General features: G+C 54.7%; 1 protein-coding gene across 1 annotated transcript in view; it reads right to left on the reverse strand.

Moving 5' to 3' along the window:
- CACNA1B (calcium voltage-gated channel subunit alpha1 B) overlaps window positions 1–20227 on the reverse strand; it is a 213547-nt gene that overhangs the window by 8922 nt on the left and 184398 nt on the right. The window contains exons 35-41 of the mRNA XM_069579582.1: window positions 19936–20027; window positions 17762–17906; window positions 13892–14019; window positions 8272–8368; window positions 5381–5489; window positions 975–1082; window positions 415–527 (exon numbers count right to left, since the gene is read on the reverse strand). Coding sequence (XP_069435683.1) covers window positions 415–527; window positions 975–1082; window positions 5381–5489; window positions 8272–8368; window positions 13892–14019; window positions 17762–17906; window positions 19936–20027 — 792 coding nt within the window. The remainder of the gene's footprint in view (window positions 1–414; window positions 528–974; window positions 1083–5380; window positions 5490–8271; window positions 8369–13891; window positions 14020–17761; window positions 17907–19935; window positions 20028–20227) is intronic.

The raw sequence follows: 20227 nt of genomic DNA on the forward strand, positions 1-20227 counted from the left end.
TCTTTGGAGGATGACCTCTGGCAGACAGACCCAAAATCCCCCCACTCAGAGGGGAGTGGGACCCTCATGACACTGGGCTGTCGGGGACCCTGCCTGTGTCCCTCCCAGAGGACCTCAAGTACTCTTCAAAGCAGCAGCACTGCCTGCGGCCTCCGTTTTCAGCCCGCATCTCTGCCCTGGGCATGACTAGCTCTCCACACGAGGAGCTCCCTCACAGCAGCAGACAACCAATCAACAGGAGCACAGACTGGGTGGGGCTCCTGACTTTGGGGGCCGGTGAGGCAGCCACAAGGACCTCTCATCTTCCTCTTCCCACTGCACTTTCTCCAAGAAGGGGCCAGGTCCCCTCTGCCGCCAAACAACAGAAGGTGCCGGAATCTCAGGGTTACTTTTGGGACTCCTAGAAACTGGTACCTGGGCCAGGCCTCCAGGAGCTTGGTGCATCTGGTCTCTGGTGGTTTTGTTCTGCTTGTAGAAGTCGAATATCATCAGAGCTGCATACACCTTCCCCACCGTCATCTCGTCAGCTGGAGAGCACGACAGGCAAGGGAGGGAATACAGAGAAAGGGGACACGCGGGGAGGCTGGGTAAAGACTCCTGGCCCCGAGGACGGGAGCAACACCGATCCTCCCCAGGCCCCACCATGCTCCACCCAGCAAAGCACAGCTCAGTCTAACCCCAGACGTCATCCTGGCTGCTCCAACTTTAGGGGTCTCCTTTCCATTTCCCTGGATTTTCTGCAGGGAAGTCCCCACACGAAGAGTGTGGGTGACTCTTCTCAATGGAATATGGCCTTGGTATCTCCTCCCACAGCCCCTGTGCACCCACCGTGGAGACCAGAGTTCTGGGCTATCAAGGAGGTTGAGCCCTCCTCTCCAAGGTGACTCAACAGTTGCCCTCACCTAGGACTCTCGGCTCTGCCTCTGAGTGGGACATGAAAGGGGCAGGCACGGTGAGTTTCTCACCCTACTTACGTTTATGGGGTGGCACCAGTAAGTCCAGGGTCTTCTGGGGCAGATTGGCCCACACAGAGGAAATCTCCTTCCTCAGCTCTGCGTCGCACTGATGCTGCTTCGTGCCAGCTGGGGCAGGACAAGGGTGGGGAGCGGGGAGGGCTGTTAGGAGCCATCCCTTAGCCCCGCAGGGGAACAGGCAGAGGTGGGTAGGGGGAGACCTGATCCTGGGGGAAAGTTGCTGGGTAAGAAGCACTGCCGTGAGGGCTGGTCAGACAGCTCCCAGTCAAAATGTGTCTAAAGAGGTGTGGTGCTGAGCGAGGGCGCATGGGCAAGCAGGAGTGATGGGCAAGAGTGGGGAGGGGAAGGGAGACCTCGGTGTCCCAGCCATTCATTAGTCATTCCATCACATTCACTGAGCACCTACCAAATGACAGGCGCTGCTCTAGATGATGGCACAAAAACAAAAGAAATTGCCCTGAGGAATCACACGATTTTAACCTACAGTGGCAATAAGCTGAAAATCCAGTGAGTGGGACACAGGAGAAACCAGGAGGGAGGGATGGGAGCTGTCAGGAGGGCTGCAGTGTGGACCGTCGGGAACGTGTTCACAGGACCCTGGAGACAGAGGCGGCCAGGGAGCCAGCAGGGCAAGGCCGCGGCTGCAGGGGCAGACGTGCAGGCGGGGCTGCAGGGAGACGAAGCGCAGAGCGACGGTGCCTCTGATCTCACTTTCTTCAAGCATCATGGTTACTAAGATGCGACCGTCTATGAGAACATCCTCCTCGTCAGCTCCTCCACTCTGTGACGCGCACCCAACCGTGGATTCACCGCAGTTCAGGCAGGAGCGTGGCACTCCTGCCCCACTCCCTCCCCACCCTTTGCGTTCCACCCCTTCAACCCCGTTCAGCGCCCTGGCATCACCAACGTGTTTCCTCTATTATTTCAACTTCTCGGAACATCATACAGATGGCATCACATAATACGCTGGCTGTCGAATCTGACCTTCCACCCTACACGATGTGTCTGAGACCCACCCATGCCAACACGCCAGCGACCTCTTCCTCAGCTGCTGAGTGAGAACCGTCTCATCACAAAGAAACACCAGTTTGCTTATCTGCCACCACCTGGTTGACACCCGAGTTGTTTTCAGTTTGGGGTGATTATGAACAAGGCTGCAGACAGCAGCACAGAGGTGTGTGTGTGTGTGTTTTCATGTCATCCCCCTTAGGCACAGGGTGGCTGGGCCCCATGACGAAGAACTATGAAGCTTTTCCGAAGCGGCTACACCACTGCACCCACACTAGGGACACAGGAGCCTCAGTTCCCCGCATTCAGTGCTTAATATTGTCTTTTTTTTTTTTTTCAAAATTGTTTTGTCATTCAAGTTTGTTTGCTTTCTACATATATTTTAGGGTCAGTTTATAAATCTCATCTCAAAAAGCCTGCTGGGATTTTGACTGGGATGACGTCGACTCTGCATTGTCATTGGGATGGCTGATCGACAGAAGAACCGGCAATGCTGACTCTGCCAGGGCGTGAGCACGGCTTATTTATTACGTGCGCACGTACACGCCAGCATATATACTTTCAGAGTTAGCCAGCAATGTAGAAGTATTCGATAGTTTTGGTGGAACAGTTTTCAATTTCAATAGCTAACCTATAGAAATATACTTGCTTTTTATATATTGCCCTTGCTATACTCATGTTTCAGTTTTAGTAATTTCTTTTTACAGCTTTAAACAACAGAAACACACCGTCTCAGTTCTGGAGGCCAGAGAATCGAGGTGTGAGCGAGGCTGTGACCACCCTGAAGGCCTAATGAAGGCCTAATGAAGTGCCCCCGTCTCTTCCTAGGGTTCAGTGGTTCCAGCAATGCTTCAGGTGCCTGGGCATGCAGATGCTTCTGTTTCGTTAGCTTTTTATTCTGTTCTCTGAGACTTTCTACATAATCGTGTCAGTCGTGAACAGAGGCATTTTTCTTTCATCCTTTCCAACTGGCACACCTCTTATCTCTTTTTCTTGGCTTGTCACAATGGCTAGAACCTCAAGTAGGGTATTTCACAGAAACGGTGGCAGCAGACACCCTTGTCTTGTTACTCATCTCAGGGGGGAGGAGCCAGGCTTCTTTGTTAAGCATGTCATAGCTGTGGCTTTGTCATAGATACCCTTGGCCAGGCTGCAGAAGTTTGCTTTAATTTCTAGTTTACAATAGAATTTGTGTATCATAAGTGGATGCTGAGTTTTGTCAAAGCTTTTCCTGCATCTACTGAGATAATCATATAGGTTTTCTTCTTTGATATATTAAGTTGTATTGATTGAGCTCAAATTTGCATTTTTCATTCCTGGGATAAATACTAGTCATCATATTCAGTTTGCTAACACTCACTGAAAATTTTGTGGTCTTCATGAGGAATGTCTATCATTTTTGCTTGTAATGTCTTTGCCTAGTTTTGGTATCAGAGTAATGCTGGCCTCATAAAATAAACTGGAAACTACCTTCTCTTTTTCTATTGTCTAGAGGAGTTTGTATAGAATTATTTCCTCCTTAAATGTTTGGTTGACTTCATCAATGGAGCCAACTGGACCCATGATTTTCTAAGAAGATCTTTAACTATGAATTTAACTTATTTAATACATACAGTATGACTCAGATTATCTATTTCCTTTTTTCAGGTTATCTATTTTTGAAAGAGCCTCATAGTTTGTATCAAGGAATTTTTCCATTTCATTTAAGTTACTAAAGTGATGCACATAGGGTTGGTCATAAAACCTCCTTGTTGTCCATTCAGTGTTAGGAGGATGTAGAGCAGTGCTCCCTCTTCCCTTCCATACATTCGTCATTTTCGTCTTCTATTTTTGCGGTCCGGCTAGCGAGAGGCTTGTTGTTTTGCGGTCTGGCTAGCGAGAGGCTTGTTTTGCGGTCCGGCTAGCGAGAGGCTTGTTAACGTTACTGGCTTGATTTCCAGCATGACCATTCTGGCTGCTGTGTCGGAGGGAGACTGAAAGAGGCAGAAGCAGACCAGTGGGAAGGCTCCTGCAACAGCCCCAGCCCAGACCCGACAGAGAGTGATGTGGACCAAGAGGCGGCAGGAAGAGAGAGCAGACATTGCTCATGTTCTGGGTGTATTTTGAAGGTGGAGTCAGAAGATGTTGCAAGGGTTCAGAAATACGGATCAGAAAAAGGATAATAAAAAAGCAGGAGATAAAAGCGATGTACAAAGTGTTGGCCTGAGTAGCTCTAAGAGTGTCCCACCAATGGAGACAGGGAGGGGTCTGGGGAGCATCTGGAGCTCAAGGGTCAGCACGTGGATTCTAGATGCTTACTGCACCTCCAAGCAGAGCTGGCGAGTGGCGTGTGGGCTATATAAGCCTGGGGCTTAGCAGCAGGCATGGACTGAAAATACAGAACTGGAATTCACAACACGTGACCCACGGGAAAAGGTGGGAATGTGTGTCTGAAGCACACTGTGACCTTCAGAGATTGGGGGGAAACAACAGAAGGAAAAGGCACAAGGGGTTTCACACAAAAGGGAGGGACTACTGCGGACAGGCTGCGGACAGCCCCACGAGGCAAGGGGAGGTTCCCGCAGAACTTGACAAGAGCAGTGCCACAGAAGCTTCGCGTCGTGAAAGCCGGGCTGCAGACTAGAGAAGGAGAAGCCAAAGGCGACGCAGATCCGCTTCTCCTGTTGCCAGGAAGGGGAGGAGGGGAAGGGAGAAGCTGATGGGGGTAGGGGAAGAGGAGAGCTTCCAAAACACAGGAACAGTAACAGCACACTTATACACTGATGAAAATAACCCAGAAGAGACAGTTGACAGGACAAGAAATAGCATACAGAATTTGGGGCATGACATCCTCGGGTCGACGATGAAAATAGTACAGAGTATGCAAAAAGGGGAGACTGGCCTCAGCTCATCCCTTTACACGAGAAAGGGCCAAGCTCAAGGGCATGGATGCAGGGAGGAAGCGCCGTGGGGGAGGGCCCTTCATTTTCTCTGTGAAGGGGAAGCAGTCACCACGTGAGAGGGCGGGAGAGGAGGACAAGCGGGAGGTCCATCTCCTCCCTGGTCTGGTGGGGGCTTCGTGGTCCTGAGGGGGGACTAGGCTCACAATGGGGAAGGGGTGCTCTCCACCAGGTAAGGGGCACTGGCTCATGTAACGCAGGCTCCAGCACCGCATGACTGTGGTCATCTGGGGTCATTCGCTTTCACTCCACCTCAGTTTCCTTACACGAAAACGGGGTCACTGCAGCGCTAACGTGCAGGACGGTTTCAGGAGACACGGTCGGTGTCTGACAAGGAGCCGCCCAGACAGGCCCCTTTCCCCGCCCTGGACAGCTGCCTGGGGTGGCTTTCGGCGGGGGAGGCGGCGCAGTCACATGGCCCTGCCTTGGGCCCCCCCCCCCCCAGGCTGCCTCTCTCACCTGGAGCCAGCTTGATCTCCAGTGCAGTCCGGATGAGGGCCATCAGCGTGGATGTGAAGTGGACGGTCATGTCGTCATTGGAGATGGGCATGTTCATACGAACCAGGCGCTGGGGATAAGGGGGCAGATCAGGCCGGGCCTCCCAGGGTTCCCAGGACCAGGAGACGTTAGGTGGATAGGAGTTTTGCCAGCATTCACACTATCCCTGGACCCCGACCCTCATCTGAGCTGAGGATTCCCTTGGCTACAGAAAGACAGCAGTCCAGGTAAATACTGTCCAGTGGGGCCAGGCCAGAAGACTGGATTCCTCTGAAAGAACAGGCATGTCTCAGCCAGAGGGATCCCAGCCCACTGCCCATGATAGAACAAGTATGTGGCCTAGGCTGAAGAGAGGCCTGGGGGGCAGGACCCCTGGGACAGCCCACAGATAGGAGCATCAGGCAAGTGGTGGGGCAGCCAGGACCGCAAGCTCGGAGGTCAGCTCCCAGTGAGGAGACACAAGCCCCGGCATGGCCTCTGTGTCTCACCACCCAGCTAGGGGCTAAGGAAGGGTGCTCAATGGCACCAGCCCAAGGCAACAAGGAAATTCTTCGAGACCAGCTCCTTACGGGGGAAGGAGCCAACAGATGTGACTGCAAGGGCCTCGGGCTCAGCCAGCTGCACAGGGGCCCAGGGCCATCCCACAGGGACACAAGCGCTCAGCCAGACTGGGGCCTGTGCAAGCTTTCTCCCTGTTTCACCATTAGGTGAACAGCCCCCTTCCCTCTCTTCCATTTTCTAGGACAGAACAGCTGGAAATAGGAGTGTGTCTATACCAAATTCCTCTGGTAACAACCAGCAGCTGTCCAGAGCCTGAGGCTTTAAGAACTTACGTGATCTCCAGGAGCAAAATGGTCTCAGATGTGTCTGGAATGTCCTGACCATGGGGTGGCCGCCTTGCTGGCCAAGTGGAGCCCTTGGGGGCACTGTGGCCCCCTGTCCTCTCCCAGCAGCCTCTTTATTCCTTACCAAGATGGGAGCTGGGGGGGGCGGGGTACAGGGCCACTCCATGGGGTAGGCTGTCCTCTGCCAAGCCTAAACCCTGGGACAGGGCAGCCTCTCGGCCCCTTCTCTGGGTAGGGCCACTCTACCCCCAGCACTCTGGAGCCAATCCAGTCTTCAGCCTGACGGAGGGCAGATGGCTGGAGACAAGACCCACACCCTGGCCCCTAATGCTGGCAAAGCCCCACGTGGCACCTCCAGTCACGGTCCCGGGGCCTCCCTCATCGCCTGCGCGGCACACACGGCTCCCAGAGCGCAGCGCTCCCGCAGGCCAGCACCGACGGCAGTGGGAGAGGCAGACGATTCCTCTCGAGGGGAGTCAGGGAGTCAGGGGCCAGCATGAAGGCGGAACAAGCAGGCGTTTTCCCAGAGAGGAGAGCTCTGTCCAGGGCACCTTTACCAGAGCCCCCCACCTGCCTGCCCAGGCCCCAAAGGGCCAGGAGTTTGGGAGCAGCAGAGGGGCAAGACCAGGGCGAACAGACGGGCACCTCTGCCTGGGCCTAGACCCTCTGGCCGTGGCACTCCGTGCATCCCCTGGGCCCTTCCCAACTCACCAAGACCACCTACTCTCACTAAACTCAAGGCCTCCCCTGGTCTCTTCACGCCCGGAACCTTGGACTGGGCCAGCACACCTAAGAAGGAACTCCAAAGGCTAGCCTATCACGGCCTTCCCCGCCTACCCTGGCCACAGTTGTCGGCGTGGACAGAGCTCTCCGTCTTGAGGACAGTGTTACAGCCTCGCGCGCAGGGTCTCCATGCAGACTCGACATGCATGCCAGGCGGGGGAGGACCAAGGAGGCCACCAGAGGCATCATGTATGGCCCAGAGGAGCCACTTAGCTCCCAGAGGCTGCGCTGAGCCAGGGGACAGATGCAGGCCCAGAATCAGAGCACAGAAACAGACAACGTGGACAGAGCCAGAGAGACGAAAGCTCTGTGGGAAGCCTGCTCAGAGACAAGGAGATGGCAGCTAGGCTCCGGATCGGTGCTGGCTGAGTCATGTAGCCACTGGGGCTGCTGGAGGGCTCTCAGGCGGGGAGTGCTAGGGGGATGGGAAGTGCTTACTCACCAAGGAGGGTGACTGGGGATGCAGGGACACGTAGGAACAGACTTGGGAATGGGGCCACGTGGCCTGCTCACATTCCCAGGGGGAGGTCTGGTAGTGTCCTCAGTTTACTCCCTCTTTGCAGCTCAGACCACTGGGCCCTCGGCAACAGAGGGGGAGGGACATGGGACCACCCAGGCCCCAGAGTTTGTTCTCACCCCACAGGACCCTCTGGAGGCCCAGGAATGAGGGCAGGATGCCTCTCTCCAGCACCCTTCCTTCTCAAGGCTCCATGGACTCATGAAGCTCTAGACAACACCCCCTCCATAGCCCGCAAAGTTCAATGCATGTGGAGCTGGGCGTGGGCTCCACAGGTGCACCCTGCAGAGGCCTTGCAAGGCCAGACACTGCGGGCTGGACAACTTTGCCCACGTCAGAGGCTTGGGGGACAGAGGAGCCGAGTGTGGTCCTGAGCTCAGAACAAAAACAGCCTCTGTCAAAAAAGCTAGTTTGTCCCCTCCTTTCTGAGGAAGAGAAGGGAATGAGAAAAGGCAGCTGTTGGGCTCTGGCTCCATCTTCCTGAGCCTCCTGGGGAGCTCTCAGAGGGGGCAGCCCTATGGGACAAGGGGCCAGTGGAGAGACACTTCGCAGTGTCTGTTTCCCTCTGTTTGGGAAGGAAGCGGAGAAGGTTGGGACAGAGAAAAGAAAGGAACGGAGAGATGGCAGAGCAGCAGACAGACAGACAAGCCCCGGAAGAGATGGGAGGCCAGCACAGACAGCCTGTGGGGTGCAGGGGTGGGGTCTACCTTGTACGCAACACGAGCAGGGCATTTCTTCCCCAGCCCCAGGGGCGGGGACATGTGTTTCAGCATCTCAAACATGTCATTGTAACTGATGCGCCCACTGGAGACCCGGCCCATAGGACCGAGGCAGAGTGGGGTCCACGGGAGGGTCCACGGGAGGGTCCACGGGAGGGTCCACGGGAGGGTCCATGGGAGGGGTACGGCAGGAGGGTGGGGGAGGAAGCAGACAAGAAAAGAGCCAGTTAACCAGTGTCGGAGTAAACGCTGGAAGTCAGAACAAGCAAAACGAGGGCTTTCTGTGGGGGAGGCTCAATCCCGTCCCAGGCCCCCAGCCTCACCTCCACACTCTGGCCCCACGCAGGGAGTGAGCAGAGGGCATCTGAGCTAGGGAACATGGAGAGATGGCAGAGGCTGCATCAGGGAGGCTGTGGGCTGTCAACTCTGACTTTACACTTTCAGAAGCCATGGACAATGCCAAATGGGAAAAGAGCTGTTTCGCCACGCCAGCCAGAAGACAGCTGTGCAGTGAGCAAAGAGGCTGGCTGGGGAACCACAGCAGGAACGCCAGCTTCCCTTCATGCCTAATTTGCTTCCAAGTGAGCCGAGAGGCTTAAACATCGGAGAAAAGCCTATACGCAGGCCAGAAAAACTAGTGTGGGAGCCACACTGTTCTGCAGGGGGCCCCATGGCTCCAGAGGCAAGGTCCGTGGGGGCAAGCCCTGTTACACGCCCAGAGACACCCAAGCCCTGTCCAGAGCAGGGCTGCTGCTGCATCAGAGCTGAGCAGGAAACTGTGGAGTTGGGGTCGCTGGGGCGGGATGTGGCTTGGTGCCACTCTTGCAGCCTCCTCACAGCACACCAGGAAGGGCTGGGACCAACATATGGAACAAGGCTCTAGACCAAGGTAGGTGTTTAGGGTTGATGACTGTGACCTCCTTAGGCAGACTGGCCACCAGGCTGGAAGCCTCACCTCCACCCCTAGGACAGCTGCTTATGGGACCTGCTTGGGTCCTAGAGATATGGTCAGGTTCAGGCCAACCAAGAGAGAGGAGCAACAGCCTTCTCCAGGCCAGTGGATCCACCCCAGATGGTCCTGGGTCCGGTCCTCCTCCCAAGACTCTTGGGCTCAGCCGAGCGGATCAGTCCAGAGGTGAAGCAGGAGGACCTGTCTCTGGGTCCCCACCGCCTCTGCCCTCTCCTCTGCAGGAATCTGAAACCCTGGGTTGCTGGGGCCACTGTTCCTGGTCTACCTGTGCCCATACGCCCCTCTCTGGGGCCCTTGGCCTCTGGCCTGTGTGACCATCAGCCCACCCTCAAGAGTGCAGAGGCAAATGTGGGTGAGACGGCCGCTTCCTCGGCATGGGAGCGACCTGGCCCCCTACTCCCACCAGCGGCTGGTCCTCATCCTCAGGGCCCAGCAGAAAGCTCTGTGTGCGGTTTCACGGAGCTGCCTGCCCCCAGCCAGCTGGAGGGGTCAGGGAAACCAAACCGTCCAGGGGCTTGGAGTGTGGGCAGGACAGGGCAGGAGGAGCAAGAGGTGTCGTCACGTCCACACCAGGCAGGGAGTGTGTGCTGTGCCTGCACCGCGGGCAGGGAAGAGCATTTCTGATGGGGGCTCTGAAGCAGAGAACCTTGTAGGCCAACGCACGAGGACAGCTCGTCCCTCAGCCAACGGGTGGCGCATTTCCCTTCCGATGCATCCGGCGACGGGAAAGGAAATGCCACAGGCTACGGCAACAGAGGCAGGGAGGCACGAGGAGCCCGTCCCGCCCGCCCAGCCTTGCACTGCCTGGAGGTGCAGTCAGGGGAGGCGCACCCAGCTGGGGGCCCAGGGGTGGGCAGAGGGAGTGCCCAGGAGACACGGCAGCCCGACCATCTCCAGAGCCCCCAGCAGGCAGGAGACACGCCATGCAGGCAGTGTCAGGCCAGAGTGTCCACTTCACAGCACGGCTGTCGGTTCAGCTACACCTGGGCCTCCTTCATCGGCTCTCTGACGGCCCCTTCCCTCACCCCTCAGCGCCTGAGACGCCAGGGCCTCCTTGGAGAAGCTTCTCTCCACACCTGGCCCTCCTGACTATGCCCACCTCCCTGAACTTACCATGTCCTCCCCTGGAAACTGCAGGTCCAGCTAAGGACCCCCTTGTCCCAAGGTGGGCACCCCGGCCAATGCCATTGTTTCCCTTTCCCACACCATGGCCCCATCAAACTAGCTCCAAATTGTGTTGCGTTTACTTCTGGGAAAGAGGGAATAAAGGAAAAGCCCCACTCTGGCCTCAGCCAAGTGCCTGCTAACCTCATGGACCCAAAGGATGCCCATGAAGAAGCTGGAGGCCCCGCAAAGCCCAAGTTCCCAAGACCCCATTCCTCTCTTCTCTTCTGCTGTCAAACCCCTCAGATGCCACCAGAGGAAACGTGCAGGCCTGATACCATCACTCTGACTCAAAACTGTTCCTGCTGTCCATGAAACAAAGCCAAAGGCGGCTGCTCGACCCCAGCGTCAGAGCCTTTCTCGGCCCCTCGCAGCCATCCTCCTAGCAGCTTGACAGTGTGTCCTCCCCTCCAGCCAGGCAGTCAGCTCCCCCTTCCCTCTGCCCCCACCCCTCCTCCACAGCTCCGTCGATCCTGCCCCTTCAGTTCAGCTCAGCTGCCACCTCCTCTGACTCACCAGCCTCTCCTGGCTCAGAGAGGCCCTGGCCTCACACTGCAGCTCCTCTGCCCACGGCTGGCTGGGCTGAGCAGAGCTGAGGGTGCAGGCCCCAGCGCAAGGCCCAGGCTCAGGATGCTTACTGGACAGACGGACGAGTGTGAGGATGAGCAGACTCATCACTCGGGGGGTGGTCCTGACTCTCGGTCAGGGTCTCTGCACTTCCCCACGAAGTGCGGAGGCAACAGCACCAGGGAAGGCGGGGGAGGCGGCACCAGAAGGCAGTAACGCCGTGTCTTCCTCACCTCCCACAGCATGTGTGCACATATGCACGCACGTACATGCCCACGCATGCGTTACGGAAGAGCAGGGAACATGGGCACGCACACGCCCAGGCCTTGCATTCACACACACAGGCGCGCACACGCATGAAGATGCGCTGCCCTCACACGCATACAAAAACACGCACACAGAGGGGTGTGCCTGCCTGCACATAAACACGCTCACACACACTCTGGTGTTCACAGATCTGTGCACAGAGAACACACATGCACACGCTTGTGCACACACACATAGTATATACACAGACACACAAAAGCTTGAGAGATTTTCATAAAGTTCGCTTTTGTTTCAGGCTCCCCAAGAATACGGAGACAGCAGATGGTCCCTGGGAAATAAAGATGGTCAGGGCCCTGCGTCGGTCAGAGAGGCTAATGGAAGCCTCAAAGCATGCCCCGGCCTGCCCAGAGGAGGGGTCCAAGCCTGGTCTGCTTAGCTGTCTCCACCCAGCCCCTCACCAGAGCAGCAGGTCTGAGTGTCAGCTGCAGGCCATGTCTGCGCTCCTTCCGGACCACAGGTCGTGTGCTACCTTGCATGGTGCTTTGCTCTGCAGCGACGCTTCCATGTTGTTCCCTACTCTTCCATAAGCTCTTCACCATATTCCTGAATGCCCATGTCCTCCCGAGGCCCCAGGTCTGGCACTCTGCGTTTGGGAAACAGTCAGCATCTCTGTGCACAATTGCAAAGCTGCAGCCTGGCCCAGGTCCACTTCTTGTATGTCTTGGATCAGCTTTGGGCTGTTGGGGAGGTACTGGGTCTACAGTCCACAAAGATCTGGGGGACGTCACTCCCCCCTGGCAGCCCTGCACTGATCTTCCTTTGCCTGTTAGCCCAAATCACATTCTACATAATCTCTCTGCTTTCTGCAACACAGGTCTCCTCTGGGGAAAAATATGCCCAGAAACAGCGGTAACTCTTTCGGCCACAGTCAGGAGGGTCCTCCTGGAATGAGCCTCAGTCCTGCCTCAGCTGGACTCTCTCCTGCCCTTTGCCTGCCAAGGACCAGGTCTCAGGTGTGATCAGTCTCCCCTTCAATCTGACTGGGCCTTCCTGACCAGACAGCCCAGGAATACGCCTGAGCCTGTGAACTCCAGCACATGCTACAGGCAAATGTGCTGAAAATGACAGGGCTCTCAAGACCACGGAAAGCCATATGCAGCATGAGACATAACAGCAGGCAAGCTTGTTCTGCCCTGCATGAAAACTGTAAATTCTCCAGGGCAGTGAGACACACTCAGAGATGCTCTAGGCCCAGAAGAGCCCCAGGGCCCTGGCGCTGCCCAGTGGAAAGGGCCTCACACAGCACCTGTGTCCTCACTATGATGGGGTGTGAAGTCTAAGAAGACTGGATCAGAAGACTGGTGCAGGAGCCCAGCCAAGCTCCCAGCCCTTTGGGGGTCTGGGGAATCAGAAAGCTCCCTAGTGTTCCCCTTGTTGAGCTTGGATTCAGAGTCCCAGGGTCCTCCCATGAGGACAATGACCATCTCCTCCAGGCCTCCACCACACAAGGGGTAACCAAACGCAGAGTCACGCAACAGGGACGCAGGCAGGCTGGGGCGCCTGCGAGAAAGAAGGGGAAGCACGCCCCGTGTCTTGCTGCAGAGGGCAGGTCCTCAGTGCCTCTTCACGTCCTGGCTGTGGAGGTGCCTGAATGCATGAGCAAGGGAACGAGCACTCGGCAAAGGACAGACAAACGGGCAAGGGGATGAACTCAACAAAGGGACAGACAAACGGGCAGTGGAGGACCCACACAGCTGAGCTGGGCCTGAGGACAAGACGTCCCAGGGGTACAGGACTCCCTCAAAAGAAACACACGTCTTCACTGTCTTCTGACCCAGTCACTCTTCAGGAGACCCTTGCTCTGGAAGCACTCGGCCCTCACTTATGAAGCAGCATGGAGAAGGCAATGGCACCCCACTCCAGTCCTCTCGCCTGGAAGATCCCATGGACGGAGGAGCCTGGTGGGCTGCGGTCCGTGGGGTCGCTAAGAGTTGGACACGACTGAGCGACTCCACTTCACTTATGAAACAGCAACACAGCATCAGGTCTGCACCACGACCAGAGAGCCTCAGACACGCTGGATCTTTTCTGGCAGTTCATCCGTTTTTCAAGAGCAGGTTACCGAATACCCTCTGCTCACAGCCTGGGCTGGTGACAGAGAGGCGCGCTGGCGCCTCCGGGAGGTAGCAGGCAGACGGGCCCTGAGCCCATGGAGGGAAAGAACTAAGGCCTCACGTTGTTTCTGGCCACAAAGGCCTCAGAGCTATGAGAGGGTGACGCCCTGTGACCTCTCACAACCCAGATGTGACATGCCTTGTGAGAAGACAGTGAGCTCCTGCCCAATAGGAACCTGAGTGTCACAACCCCCTGAAGACCTTCCATGACCCCCAGGCAACCTCCTAAGGGCTGGACTGCAGGCCTGAGAAGAGGCTTTCTCAGCCTAGGGAGCTGTACACAAGGGCACAGGGAGCTAGCGTGAGTATACCGCCCAGGAGGAAGCTGGACAGAATCCCGACTCCCAACCAAAACCCAAAGGGGGTCACTCGCTCGAAACATGCCTGTAGCCGCCCGGCCCTGTGCTGAGACCTGTGGGTGGTGGGTACCAGCCCTGAGGGCCACGCAGCACTGGGGCTCACTCACCACGCAGCCGGGTCGTACTCAGCCCAGACCCGGATGAATTCGTCCAGGTGGTGAGGCCCTAGGATGGAAGAGTCCCGCGTAAGGTACTCAAAATTGTCCATGATCACAGCCACAAAGAGGTTCAACATCTGCAGGACAGGAAGGAAAAGAGGTGACGTCCAGAAACCTCAGCCTGCCCACTGCCCTGCCCCTCCCCTGCAGCAGAAGTCTCTGTGTGAGGCAGTTAGGGCAGCAGAGGTCACTGACTCAGGCAGAGCCTGCCCCAGCTGCTCTCCCCATGACCTCTCAGAGGGCTTCCCAGGCCCCCTGCACATCGCCACCACCAACAGCAGCATCCTTCCCTGGTTCCAGGTCCCACAGGCCAACCCCAGCCCAGGATCTGGTCCTCTGAAGGCTTCGGTCTCTACATCTGCACCATCCTCACTCAGGCCCATCAACTCCTGCTCACCATCTGTCCTGCCATCTGGGTTAATCTTCCCCATTGTGAGGTCCCCAGCTTTCCCCTTCTCACCTAAGCCTTCAAGGAAAGTGGCGACTTTGGACTTAATAACTTGAGCTCTAGAGACCTAAAACTCAGGCGTTTTGTTTTGTTTTTCTAAACTGAGTTGAAATTCACTTAACATACAAGTAAATCTACAATCCAGTGGCATTTAGTGTCTGCACAGCTGTGAACCACCACTTCCCTAGTTTCGAATTTTTTTCATACTCCTGAAGAATACATGATACTAAGTAATCATTCCTTATACCTCTGTCCTCCCATTCCCTAGAAACCACCAATTTCCCTTCTGTACCTAGAAAGTTATCTGTTTTGGGTATTTCAAACAAAAGGGTCCATACAACATATGGCCTTTGTGTCAGGCTTCTTTCACTTAGTGTGATGCTTTCGAAGTTCACCCTTATCGCAGCACTTGTCAGAACTTGATTCCTGTTTACGGCTGAGTAACATTCCTCTGCAGGTCTTGTTTATGACAACTGTGGCAGATGACACCACTCTTATGGCAGAAAGTGAAGAAGAACTAAAGAGCCTCTTGGTGAAAGTGAAAGAGGAGAGTGAAAAAGCTGGCTTAAAACTCAGCATTCACAGAACGAAGATCATGGCATCTGGTCCCATCGCTTCACGGCAAATAGATGGGGAAACAATGGAAACAGTGACAGACTTTATTTTGGGGGGCTCCAAAATTACTGCAGATGGTGACTGCAGCCATGAAATTAAAAGACACTTGTTCCTTAGAAGAAAAGCTATGACCAGCCTAGACAGCATATTAAAAAGCAGAGACATTACTTTGCATCTAGTCAAAGCTATGGTTTTTCCAGTAGTCACGCCTGCATGTGAGAGTTGGACCATAAAGAAAGCTGAGCACTGAAGAATTGATGCTTTTGAACTGTGGTGTTGGAGAAGACTCTTGAGAGTCCCTTGGACTGCAAGGAGATCAAACCAGTCAATCGTAAAGGAGATCAACCCTGAATATTCATTAGAAGGACTGATGCTGAAGCTGAAACTCCAATACTTTGGCCACCTGATGCGAAGAACTGACTCATTGGAAAAGACCCTGATGCTGGGAAAGATTGAAGGCAGGAGGAGAAGGGGACGACAGAGGATGAGATGGTTGGATGGCATCACTGACTCAATGGACATGAGTTTGAGCAAGCTCCGGGAGTTGGTGATGGGCAGGGAGACCTGGTGTGCTGCAGTCCATGGGGTCACGAACAGTTGAATGTGACTGAGCGACTGAACTGAACCACAATTTGTTTATCCATTCATCTGCTGATGGACATTTGGGCTGTGCCCAGAAGTAGAACTGTTGAGTCATACTATAATTCTACGTTTACTATTTTAAGGACCCACCATACTGTTTTCCACGGTGGCGATACCATTTTACATTCCCATGTGCAGTGCACAAGGGTGTCAATTTCTCCATATCCTCACAAAACTTGCTATTTTGTCTTGTTTTTTCAAATAGCAATACTAATAGGTATGAAGTGGTATCTCATGGGTTTTGATTTGCTTTTCCCTAATGATTACTGATGTTGAGAATATTTCTATGAATTTGTTGGCCATTTGTACAGTTTTTTTTCTTTGAGAAACATCTCTTTAAGTACTTTGTCCATTTTTATATGGTTATCTCATATTGTTGAGATGCAGGAGCTCTTTATATATTTTGGATATTAACCCCTTATCATATACACGACTTGCGAAACTTCTCTCCCATTCCTTGGGTTGCCTTTTCACTTTGTATAACAGTGCCCTCTGATGCACAAAAGTTTAAAATTTTGAATAGTCCATTTTTTCCTTTTCTTACTCAGGATTATGGTATCAAATCTAAGAATCCTTTGCCAAAGCTGAGGTTATGAATCTGAGACTACAATGTTTTCTTCTAAGAGTTTTATAGTTTAAGTTCTTGTCTTCAAGTCTTTATCAATTTGGAGGTAATTTCTTTTCTTTTTTCTTTTTTTTGGCCACGCCCCATAGCATATGGATCCTGTTTCCCCAGCTGGGGATCAAACGCACGCCCCCTGCAGTGCAAGTGTGGAGTCTTAGCCGGGGAGGTCCCCAGCTAATTTCATATGTGGTGAAAGTAAAGTCAACTTCACTTTTCTTTGCATGCGGGTATCCAGCGCCATTTGTTGAAAGGATTATCTTTCCTAACTAAATGGTTTCAGCAGCCTTGTTAGAAATCTTTTGACCATGTACATGAGGATTTATTTCTAGTCTCAGCTCTGTTCCTTCAGTGTGTATGTTTGGATCTATGCCAGTATAATACTGTTTTGATCTACTGAAGTTTTGGTGTCAATTTTTAAATCACAAAGTATGAGGCCTCCTATCTTGTCATTGGGTTTTTTTGTATTTAATTTTTTTAAGTTTTTCTTAAAGTATAGTTGATTTACGCTAAGTGTACAGCAAAGTATATATATGGGAGGGAGTAGAAGCACCTGGGAGAGTGTTAGAACTCAGACTCTTGGGTCCCTCTCCCAAAGATTCCAGTACAGTAAGTCTTAGAAGGTACCCAGGAATCTGAATTTCTAACAAGTGCTCAGGTGATGCTTAAGTCGTGGGTCTCTGGACCACACAGGGACCTAGAGGGTATCATCCAGCCTGACTGATACACCGATCACTGACGACAACAAGCTTACATCTCCAGCCAGAGGCCCCCCACACGCCTCCACTCCCTCCCGCCCGCCGCCTGCAGCTCCCCAGCCTTCTGACTGGGGAGTGTCGTTCACTGCCTCACCCCAGCAAACCCCGGAACACAGCTCTCTTTCCCCTTTTCCTCTCATGCCCATGTTCAGTCACCAGCCACGTAAGCTCTGCCTGTACAGGGCGGCCCCCATCCACACAGCTTCCTCCACACCCTCCCTTCTCCAGCTGTTACTTCCAGTCAGCTCCTGGCCACACACAACCTCTCCCGACCAGAAGCCAGAGTGACGTTTTAAGATGCCAAGCAGATGATGTCACTGTGCATAGTCTCCCAGAGGCTTCTGCTGACTTGTAGTAAAATCCACTCACTGCGACGTGGCCCGCTGACACCTCCAGCCTGACCGCATGCGTTTCCTGAGCCTCATCAGGCACAGGCAGGCTGGCTGGAGTGCTGGTGCTCAAGTCTTTCTAGCTGAGAACTGAGGGACAGTGCCCCACAGGAACGTGAAACCCTTTCCACGGAAGTAAAGGCAGGCCCACAGGAGCTCCTTACTCAGTGGGTCCTCTCAGGATTAACGTGGTCCTCATCTCCAGGGAAACAAGGTCCATCAACATGGAGTCAGCTTGCATGCATCATGGGTCAAAATCAGATGTCAGCAAGAGAGCAGGGGGACGCGAGTTGGTCTGAGCCAGGCAGATGTGGCAGTGGGGTGTGCACAGGGTCCGGGACTCACCAGAAAGGAGCAGAGGAAGATGAAGGAGACGAAGTAGAAGTAGGCGAAGTCACTCCCGCACTCCGTGGCGTTGGCGAGCTCGTCACAGGCCCGACTGCTGAGGCAGGACAGCATGATCTCATGCCAGGCCTCCCCGGTGGCACTCCTGAGAGGAGGGCAGAGCGTGAGGCCAGGAGGGAAGGCCCAGGACTGGCCGGGAAGGAAGCCCAGGAATTTAGGAGAACTGCGTTCCCTCCCATAGGGATCCTGCATAGGTGTTAGGTCTGGCTAACAGATGCTGATTCTTAAAAAGAAACCTCTGGCATTAGATTTTCAAGCTGCTGCTAAGTGGGAAAGCACGTGTTACAGGAAAGAGATCACGGCACCGAGGTCAGCACCATGGTGAGCTCCCTCCGTGGCCTCTGATCTCCTCCCCAGCCTGTGCCACCTAGTCCTCCTGGATTCAGGACACAGTGACTCCATCCTTCCCAGTACTCAGGCCAAAGACATGGGAGTCATCCTTGCCTCCTCTCTCTCACCACATCTTGACCTGCCTTCAAAACCAGCCAGGCTCTTACTACCCCTACCTCCCTGGGCCGAGCGACGACCCCTTCTGAGCTGCAGCAACAATTCCTTAGCGGGACGCTCCCCGCTCAGTAGCCCAGATCAGACCAAAGGCCTCCCCGAGGACCCCCCTACATGACTGCCCAGAGCTCTGCGGACCTGCAGCTGCCTTTTCCCTGACCTTATCCCCTACCACGGTCCCCACCCACTCTACTGCAGCCACCCCCGCCTCTACTGTTTCTCGAACACACCAAGAACCCTCGACCCTGAGCAGCTACTACAGAAGCCCGCCTGTGTGGCCTTTCGCTCCTGTGCGTGAAGCCAGCACAGAGGCCAGATGCGCACCAGACTTGCAGGGGGCCCAGCATGCCGCCGTGTGGTCAGTCCTGGGCAGAATCTGGGTCCACTCCCCACTGACAATGGCCGGCTCAGCCTGTGCCAGGCCTGAATGATGAGGGTGCCCATGTGATGAGGAAGGAACAGAGGTCTTTGAGATCAAAGGTTTAAAATCAAGGCTGGCTTCATATCTTTTGTCACACAAAGCAGGATATTAATAAACAAAGAAATGAAGTGGAGGTAAGAGCTAAAGTCCAGAGAAATGACACTGCTCGGGGAAGTGTCAGCCTAAGGATGCTGTTTATCTGATGCAAAGAGTAAGGCAGAAACTCTCTCCAGGCAACTCAGTGAAGCAGGCCTGGGCTGAGCTCACCCTCCAAAAAATGAACTCCCACACCCCCCCAAATACATCTGCATAGGGTCAGCTGAGCTGGGTGTCCCCAAAAGTGGAGCAGGGAAACCTCAGGAAGGGGTCTGCTGTTTATTTATTAACTAAATATTAATTTATTATGAGGCCCCTCACCATCAATTATGAAAGAGAGCACATTTCCCCCCTCCCTGAGGATCACAGTGAATGAAGGAGACACAGTCGACCCTCTGGGCTCCACCCAGGAGTGTCTTTTTACATCAAGGTGGTGGACAGCCACAGTCCACGTGCGTCCATGCCTGAGAGCAATGGCTGGGGGGCCATCCCCCACACACCTCTGCAGGGAGGCCTCTGAGCTGACACAAGTCTGTGCTCCTCAAGGCCCTGCCCTGGTGCGCCCCTTGACTGCACTCGGGAGCCGTGGGAACTGCAGCTGCTGCGAGCAACGGAGGCGGATGGAGCTGCCCTCAGATCCACATGTCTGGCCGGTTGGTCCCTTGGGCCACTGAGCAGGTGCACCCTGTCGATAGCAGCTCTCTGCTGCCCGCTTTTCCTGATCCCAGAGATCCCCGAAATCACTAAGGCGAGCTGATGGAAGCTTGGGGATGGCACACCAAGAAAGTCTCTTTCGACACCTGTCCTTCAAAACCTCACTGGGCAGCAGAGACAAGGCAGGCAAGCCAGCCCGGCCCAGGGGTCTCAGACCGACTGCCTCGGGGGCCTCCCTTCAGGCCCAGGAGCCATTAAGGAAGGACAAGCGGAAAGGGAGGAGAAACTGGGAAGGCCCACCGCAGAGAAGCCAGTATGACCAGGAGCAGCGGGCTGGGTCCATCCTGAATGAAGGGCCCCTGAGCCTGGACCCACCTCTATACAACACACTGATGAGGAGCCCCTGGCTCTGGGCCCACCTCCACCTCCCACAGCACACCTGAAGAGCAGCATCAAGGCCTGAAGAAACGTCCGGAAGTTATTGTGACGGTTGATGCTGGTGTCGTCGTCCAGAGCAATGTTTCCAAACACCTGCGGTGGGGGAGGCAGACAGCGCTGCAGACCAGTGCCGCTGGCCTGTAGGAGCCGTGGCCAGGCGAGAGGCTGTGGGCGCGCGCGTGGGGATGGGCCAGGACTGCCCTCACCCAGAGACCCCGGCCAGAGCTGCCACTACCGCTGCTGGGGCTACAGGGTCAGGGTGTCTGGCTCCAGCAGCATCTGTGCATTTCTTT

Source organism: Ovis canadensis, chromosome 3 (genome assembly GCF_042477335.2).
Source record: "Ovis canadensis isolate MfBH-ARS-UI-01 breed Bighorn chromosome 3, ARS-UI_OviCan_v2, whole genome shotgun sequence".
Taxonomy (NCBI): Eukaryota; Metazoa; Chordata; class Mammalia; order Artiodactyla; family Bovidae; genus Ovis; species Ovis canadensis.